The 8,879-nt window shown below is 32.5% G+C and overlaps 1 protein-coding gene across 1 annotated transcript; it reads right to left on the minus strand.

The window, feature by feature from the left end:
- Nucleotides 1-3,175: 3,175 nt before the first annotated feature.
- LOC108478780 (receptor-like protein kinase FERONIA) lies at nt 3,176-4,992 on the minus strand. The gene has a single exon (XM_053030586.1). The coding sequence runs from the start codon at nt 4,990-4,992 to the stop codon at nt 3,262-3,264; it is 1,731 nt and encodes a 576-aa protein (XP_052886546.1). The 3' UTR covers nt 3,176-3,261.
- Between the last annotated feature and the right edge of the window lie 3,887 nt (nt 4,993-8,879).

The raw sequence follows: 8,879 nt of genomic DNA on the forward strand, positions 1-8,879 counted from the left end.
GCAACTGAATTAGTGAGATGATATGTTGCACTAGAGTCAGGATACCAAGCATTGTCACCAACTGTTTCAGGGGTTGCAATATAGGCCTGAGGGTGTGGGGCAGCTGAAGTGGGTGCATTGACATGTTGCAGAGAACTAATAATAAATGAATTAGTCTAGGTAGGAACTGGGGCAGGTGGAAAAAACCAACTCAGTTGTGAACTTGGAACAACAGGAGGAGTCATGGGCATAGATGATGGCACCCGTGGTGCGATAGGAGATCTAGTACCAAACATGCAAACATTCGCTTGGGAGGAAGGAGGGGGTCTATTGCCCGTACTCTTGTAGGAGGCATCAAACCGATAGTAACATCGATCAACAAGGTGACCTATTTTCCCACACAATTGACATTGAACACGTAATCCAAATGAGCGACCACACCCACGACCTTGAGCAGCTGATGAGTGATGATAGCCTGGTGTAGGCGCACTGTTGACAGCAAGGTCCGCGTATTGATGAGAGACCATATTAGCTGAACTAGGAGCCTCAACTATTGTAACTTGTTGTCGTGCTTCAACTTCAAGAAGCATAGCAGTGACACCCTGAACATTGTAGGGTATTTAACTTGTAGTGATAGTCGTAATAACAGATTCATACTCAGGCGACAGTCCATTAAGAATTGCAGTAACATATTCATGCTCGCTAATAACTTCTCCACAACTAGTAAGATTATCACAGTAACCCTTGATTTTCATTAAGAAATCTTTCATGGAAAGATCACCCTTGCGTTGAGAGTGCAAAGCCCTTCTGTAAAACATAAATCGAAAGGTAGTCTTACTGCCATATAAACTAACAAGAGCATTTCAGATTTGAGAACTAGTATCCAGACCAATAAGATATGGAAGAACCGTTTGATTCACCGACGACAGGAGCCACGATGCAAGAGCACTATCTTGTTGTTCAAACCGAGCAAACTTAAGACTCTCTTGAGGCACCCCATTTTCATCCGAAATCAGTTGAGGAGGAGGAATAGTACAAGAGTGAAGAAATTTTTTAAGCTTATCTGTCTTGATCGCCAAAAGAACCTGTTGACGCCACAACAAGTAATTATTGTCATCAAGAAGAACAATGATTTTCTTGGTGGAAAAGAAACGACTATCAACAACTCCATCAGTAAGATTGGAAGCCATCACTGGTGTGGTAGATTGAATAGCAGACGGACTAAAAGGAGGAGTCATGAAAAGCACAAGTATTCAAAGAAATAACTCTAGGAGGAAATGGACATATGATACCATGTTAAACTATAGCAAGAAATAGAAAAATAACAGAGATTTTATGAATCAAAAAGAATATATTTATAAAATTATTTCTCTGTATAGTGGTTGCTAATGCTTTTATACATCATAGCAAAGAATGCTATCTACAAAGAACAAACTAATAGATTAACTAACAAAACTATTATTAGGATGCTATCTACAAAGAACAAACTAATAGATTAACTAACAAAACTACAAAGAATGCTATCTACAAAGAACAAACTAATGCTTTTATACATCATAGCAAAGAATCTTGAAATTATTATTATTAGGAAGATTTTACTTAAATGTTGCCATTGATGATTCATCCAAACAAAACTAATTTCAAACCATAGATCAGACCAGAATACCGAATAGCCAAAGCAAATGATTTGTGAAAGAATATGATGGTAAATAGCAGCATTCGTATTAGTTACCATAAATCTATCAAATCTTTGTGATTTCATAAAATTTCCGCGTTTCCCATTGTTGAATGAGTCTTGATGCTGACTTTGGAACGCGGAGGGGTCTCATCAATCTCAATCACCTTTACCATCAAAAACTGTTATTGGATTCTTTATAGCCATAGGCACATTACAAATCAAGTTTACTTTAGACTTTGTTAAGGGTCGAAGAAAAATGACAAAACAATGGTGAGCCCTTTGGGGGCCTATTTGCTTTCATTGCTTTTGCCTTCTAGCCTACTCACATTATACTTTTCCTTTTTAACTTTTTAAAACATAACAACGTTGCGTTCTCGCGAAATACATCTTATAAAATGTTTTAATCAAAAATCAAAATATCTCAAAATAACCAAAATAAAATTTTACAAAACTCAAGTCTCTAAAATTTATAGATATAAATATTCTTGACGACGCCAACAGCAGAAGGGAGTCAGGATTAAACCTTTTAGTGACACCTCAAAAACCAAGGTTCATCTCCTCTCCTAATTTGTATTATGTACCAAAAAATAATTTTTAATGATACATAAATTCTTGCTAACCAGTCAGTTATTTAAAAACTAATATAAAACACACAAAAGTTAGGCACCGACATGGGACTCTCTATATATTTTAGGTTTGTCACCTGATTTTTATAAATTTTATTTTGATCATTGTAAAATAAAAATTTTCATTTTAAATACTCTTATTAAAATTTATTTTTATTTTGGTCACTTATAGTTAATTTAATGTTATTGTACACTCACTTTAATCACCTAACTTTAATAAATTTTTATATTGATCACTCATTTTTTCTTTAAAATTAATTTTATTTTAAAAAGAAAAAAATTTTACATGGAATTGAATTATAAAGCTACATAAAAAAACCTTAATTTTTCCATGTAACTCTATCCCCAATAAAAGACCAAATAATCCATTGGAAAAACTCAGGTTTTTACCTTGTCACTAGAAAAAAAACACTAAATTTTATTTTAAAAGAGGGGAAATGAAATTAAAATGATAAATTGGGCTTTCCTTTTATAAACTCAAACTTTTTCTATAAAAATTCAGGTATTTCAGATAAAATTTCAAGTTTTTCATTGTTACAAGAAAAAGTTTAAAATTAAAAAAGAAAATAGAAATTAAAAATATTAAAGTTAATTATAAAAATAGAAATTAAAAAGGTAAAATGATTTTTCTCAATTTAAAGAAAACTTAAAATTAATTCTAAAAAATAAAAATTAAATTAAAAGATAAAATAAATAACGAAAATGAAAACTTATTAGAGTTTGGTGGCTATAAGGAGTGTACAAAACATCAAATTAAATATGAGCTGTCAAAATAAAAACAATTTATAAAAATAGTGCCTAAAATTATTTTTTTTATATCCAAAATGAAAATTTATTAAAATTGATGATGGATAATATAGTTTGTCTTAAATTTATATTTTAGGTTCGAATATTTCTCTGTGTAAATATCATGAATAAATTAGCCACGAATGTTTGTCTCATAAAAAAACATAATTAAAGCACAAATGGACATTTGATTCATAAATTGTGATATAACTGGATATTTCTATTGACTTGGGACCGAGCTCCATCACTAACTTGACAAACTTGATCAGCATTCTCAATTTCTTGCAGTTGCAGAGCAAATTCAAGTCTTCGAGCTACATCATTCATGGAGGGCCTTTCGCAACCATCTTCACGGATACAATTTTCTGCAATTTTGGCATATGTTCTTAAACAGTTGAGTGAAATTTTACCTTTTAGAAAAGGGTCGATGCCTTCCTCAATACTCTCATTCCCAATACACTTCCGTGCCCAATTGGCTAAACTGATCTGCGAATATTCTAATTTTGAATCCACTGCCGGTCTAGCAAACAACACTTCGAATAGTACCACTCCAAAAGAGTAGACATCTGATTTCTCAGTTAATTGTTGGCGCCTGTAGTATTCAGGATCCATGTAGCCAAAAGTGCCCTTCACCACGGTTCTAATTGGATCATTTGTCATGCTAATTGGACTCATTTTAGACAAGCCAAAATCAGAGACTTTAGCCACATATTCCTCATCCAGCAAAATGTTAGTGCTCTTAACGTCCCGATGAATGACTCTATGAACTGCTCCTGAATGAAGGTAATCTAATCCACGGGCTGCAACAATACAAATTTCCAATCTCTGTTTCCAGGTGAGAGGAGCTTTTTCAGTGTTATAGAGATGATCACGAAGAGTTCCGTTGCTCATATACTCATAGACAAGAATCTTTTCATTGTTATCGTTGCAATAGCCGATCAGAGAGACGAGATTAACATATCGAAGCTGAGAAAGTAGTTGGATTTCTGTCCAAAACTCTCGAGCTCCTTGCTGGGACTTTGACTTTAATCGCTTGATTGCCACTTTATATTTTATTCCCTTGATGAAGCCCTTGTAGACATTACCGAATCCTCCGCTTCCTATGACGAAAGCATCGTCGAAATTGTTGGTTGCTGCTCGGATTTCGGCCAATGTAAAACACTTGCATAGTTGGTCTGGCAATGGCGAAGCATTTCTTCTTTCCATAGATTTTCTTTTGTAATAAGAACGACGCTTTTTTTGCCAGAAAATCGAGGAAAGTAGAAGGGAAAGTGATACAGTTATTGTGCAGCCTAGGGAAACTCCAATGACGATCTTCATTGACAGCTTTTTGCCCTTCTTTGGTTGCTTGTTCTCTGGTTTTAGTGATGCAAGGCTCGAACTCGGCTCTGGATTTGGCACTGCAAGACTACCTTCTGATTTGTTGAGTCTAAAAATCTCTAAACCGTTTAGAATTACATCAACAAAGTTCGAACCAACCTCTTCGCTAGGGTGTAATGCTAGCCATAGAGTTTGCTTACTTGAACCTTCACTTGGAGTCAACAAAACGTAATCTCTATACACCGCAATGCCATTACCGCCACTCCAATAAATCACATCGGCACGACGCTCAGCCGTTTGATTGTTGATGAATATGTCAAAGACTCGTTGACCTGCCCTTGTAACTTCTAATTGAGTCTCGCAGAAATGGAGCCTAAGGAGGTAGATGAAGCCACCATCAATATAGAAGTTCCATGTCAGATTGTAGTTCATATTGATCTTTGGTTCCGGACCCATTGTTCTTGACGTTGTGTAGACAACAGCCGGAGCTGTATATCCCGGGGTTTTTTTGGTGTACTTGATCGTAACATTAAATTGAGAAGGAACATTTCCGGATGCAGCTCCAAAGATATAAGGCGAATCGTCAAGCCACGTTCGAAACATTCCGGTATCATCGACGTCAGTCACGTTTGCTCCGCCAATGTTTAGACGATACACAGCTTCGAAAGCAGTAGCATCAGGAATGTCAAAGGGAACTTTACTATTTACGAAGATAGAGAATCATCTTGGTGTTTTACATACATGTTCTTCGGCATGGAAACAACTTCAATACCGTTTACAAAAGCCCAAGAGTTTGGCGATGGCGAAAAGGTAACACTCTGCTTCTCGGTTTTGAAACATGGCACCATAAACTCTTTACTCAACGAGGCTGGCTGAACATCTACAGCAGTAAGTGTTAAATAGGCACTGAAATTTTTGAGGAGAAGGTGATCGTTGGCTGTAACAGAGAAGAAAGAAGTAGTTGCATCAAAGCCAGAGTATTGGACCGGGTAGAAATAGAAACGTAGAAACTTGAGACCAACTGATACTGGAAAACTGTAAGTGAATTTATCACGAAAAATTCTAGCAGTCATGTAAGGAACTTGAAAAACATATTGATCTTGCCTGGAGGCTGTGGACACAAATGAAGCGCTCTCAGAATTAAAGGTAGAAAATTTGGATCGATCATCAGTGACCCACTTTCGGCCATCTTCTGATACTGTATTTGATGATAAAGGTGCACCACAGTCGAGGAGAATATAATCAGTTGCTGTATAGGCTGGTGAATCTTCACCCATGGCCATAGTATGGAGAATCAACAGGTAGACAATAAAATGGATCATTGCATGGGACTGAATCGATTTCCCTTTTTGGGTACTTGATTTAATGGTTGTAGGAGAACTCTACACTTGTAAGCAATTACAGAGCTGGTGAGGCCAAGAAAATTTGATTAAATTTTTGTTTTGATAGTATTTTTTATATTTATTTTATTGTTTATGTTTACTGTGTTGACTGTAATTTACTTCTTTGATCATTGCATTAATTTAGTTTCAATTTTTATTGTCATAACAATAAATAAATCTATTGACGGAAGACGTCTTATTTGCGAAACTTAAGAAAAGGATAGTCTTTATATTTACTCAAATTATTCTAATTTTGTTAATCATAAATTACTTTTCATATTCATTTTTAAACCATTGAAATTTTGGTCATAGCTCAAAATTTTAACATTGATTTAAAATAGAATTTATTAATTTACAGTTTATAAAGATCAATTATTTTAGATTTCGTAATAGTCTCTTAATAATTTTTACTTGATAATTTTTAAAAGAACAACTATAATGTAATTGACTTTCAAGTTTACGAGTTGAAAATGAACTAGGGACTAAGATTTTGGATAAAAAAATTTCAAATTAAAATTAAGTTATAATTATATCAATAATTCTAATTAGAATTAATCATTTCAAACATTTAGTTAATAACTAATCAGATAAATTAATTTGCCCTTTTATAATAGATATTTTTGTATTGATAGTCAGATTATATTTTGACTTTTTATTAAAAGAATAGGCAAATTAATCTATGTATGTTAGATTAAATAACAAGTCGATCATTCGGTTAAAATTTTTATCTATTTTTATTGTTAAAAATTAGTCATTGTATGTCAATATAAGGTGCATGTATTACGCTACGTGTCTAAATATTTAATCGACATGCAAGTTTTAACAATGCAAATAAATGAAATTTTAACTGAATAAACCAATTTACTCTTTGATATAACATACATTGATTAATTTGTTAATTTTTAAATAAAAAATAAAATATAATCTAACTCTTGATACAAAAATTTCATAATACTTTTACCACCTTTAATTATTTTTAATTTATATCCTTTTGAAAATCTAAGTAAGCAAATTAAGTAAGTACCAATTATCTTTTATCATCGAAAATCTTATCAGTTTATTTTTAGATGCGATGATGTCTTTATAGAAAAAATTGTTAAATAGAATATTATAAATTTCGTGTTTCACTTTAGATACCTTTAATTTCTTAAAATAACTAATCCATTTCACCTTTATTCCATTTTAACTAATCACGCGTGGAAGGTCTAGTTGAACAAAGTAAAATTGACCTATTACCATTTTAACTAACCAGGAATACCCTTTTGTTTCCCAAATATGACGCGTGGAATGTCTACTTTAACAAAGTAAATTGACCTATTAAAAGTGGAATTAGGGTTCTCGAAACTTTTTTTTGGGGGTTAAATAGACTTTTTATTTTTTAAAATAAAAATGAAGTCGTCATTCATCTTTTTTATTTAAATGTGATCGGGTTACATAGAAATTCGATCATTTTAATAAAAAGGTTAAATTTATTAAAACAATAATTTTTGGTCTACAAACTCGGGAAATGGGTTCGGAAGTCGGTTACACATGAGAAAGAATTAACACCCTTATAACGCCTAAAATTGATACCTAGTTAATTACTTTATGTCTTAACATCGAGACTTGTGAATTTGAAGAAAATTTATAGTACGATCCCTTTTCTTCTTTTTTTGCATGATGTTATTTGATTAAAATATCGCTAATTAAATCAAATTTTATGAAAAATGTCTTCGTATTTTGAGTTAATCGAGAAGAAAATGACGCCTTGTAAATTAAGGAACGATGTCTCGAATCCCTGAAAATAAGAAATTAAATCAAATTTTATGGTATCTTCATATTTTGAGTTAATTGGGAAGAGAATCATGTCTCGTAAGTTAGGGTATGATGTCTCGAATCCCTGAAAATAAGAATGCTCATTTTTTAATTATTGCCCAAATCTTATATATTTTTAATTATTATTTCATCAAAAAAAAAAGAGAGAGAGAAGGGACGTTCAATTATTTTGGTTCGATGAGAAAACTGTATCCTATAAGTTAGGGACACAATTTCTCGAATCCTCAAAATAAAAAATATCGCCTTAGTCTTTATTTTTTTTTATGCGCTTATGCCAAAAAAAATATATGTGGCAATTATCTACAATATACGATAATGGAAAAATTATGGTAAAATGACATAAATAATAAAACAAATGACAATAATATAATGAGTATAGATGAAAAACAATAAAATATTCAATTAATAATATTATCTAATAATACTAATAATGAAATAATATAAAAATGCATGATAATAATAGAATTACATTCATAAAATATTGGTTCTTTGAGCGAATTTTAACAAAATTAATATCAATTAACCACAATAATTACTTAATAATGTTAGTAATAAAAATAAGGACCAAAATAAAATAATCAAAAAATTAGACGATAAAAAATGAAAAAAAAAGAAGTAAATATATGGACTGTAACACCCTAGACCCGGTCTAGATGTCCAGACCAAGTTTGAAAGGTTACAATACCCGTACTAAAATACATACTAGCATAACACAAACAAATGAAAATATTCTTATGTAACATTCAAAACAACAAATAAAAGGAAACTTATAGTCTTCACAAATTTCATAAAGTGCAAATCCCTAATGGTAATACTTAAAATAATAGATAGAAGGTTGACTGAGCTTCCGCAACACCAACCCAATCAAGGATGAGGATCACCTGAAAGCCAACCAAAAACAAAATGAGTGGTGAACTCAGTGTGTAATCGTAGTCAAATTAATCAGTTCGTATTCATTTGTAAAGCAGTAATACTCAGAGATTCGGTTCGGTACAGATCTCCTTTTACATTTCAGGTTCGGAATAAAGCAGTTGTACACAGATAAATTTGTGTATATATATATGCCATTTCATATTTTTATCATAGATCAGATTCAGATGCAGATATCCCTAAACCTCATCCACTACACACCATCTTCAACCATCCCAACACACCATTAAGGACATTCCCATCCATCTCTATACATTGCGAAGTATCTATTTGACACATATTCAGTAACACAACTTAGCTGCTAGGTCATATTGCGTCAAAGAGCCAAATTCAAACTGTTTACATAGTGGCTTGACCACGGTT

Source organism: Gossypium arboreum, chromosome 7 (assembly GCF_025698485.1).
Source record: "Gossypium arboreum isolate Shixiya-1 chromosome 7, ASM2569848v2, whole genome shotgun sequence".
NCBI lineage: Eukaryota > Viridiplantae > Streptophyta > Magnoliopsida > Malvales > Malvaceae > Gossypium > Gossypium arboreum.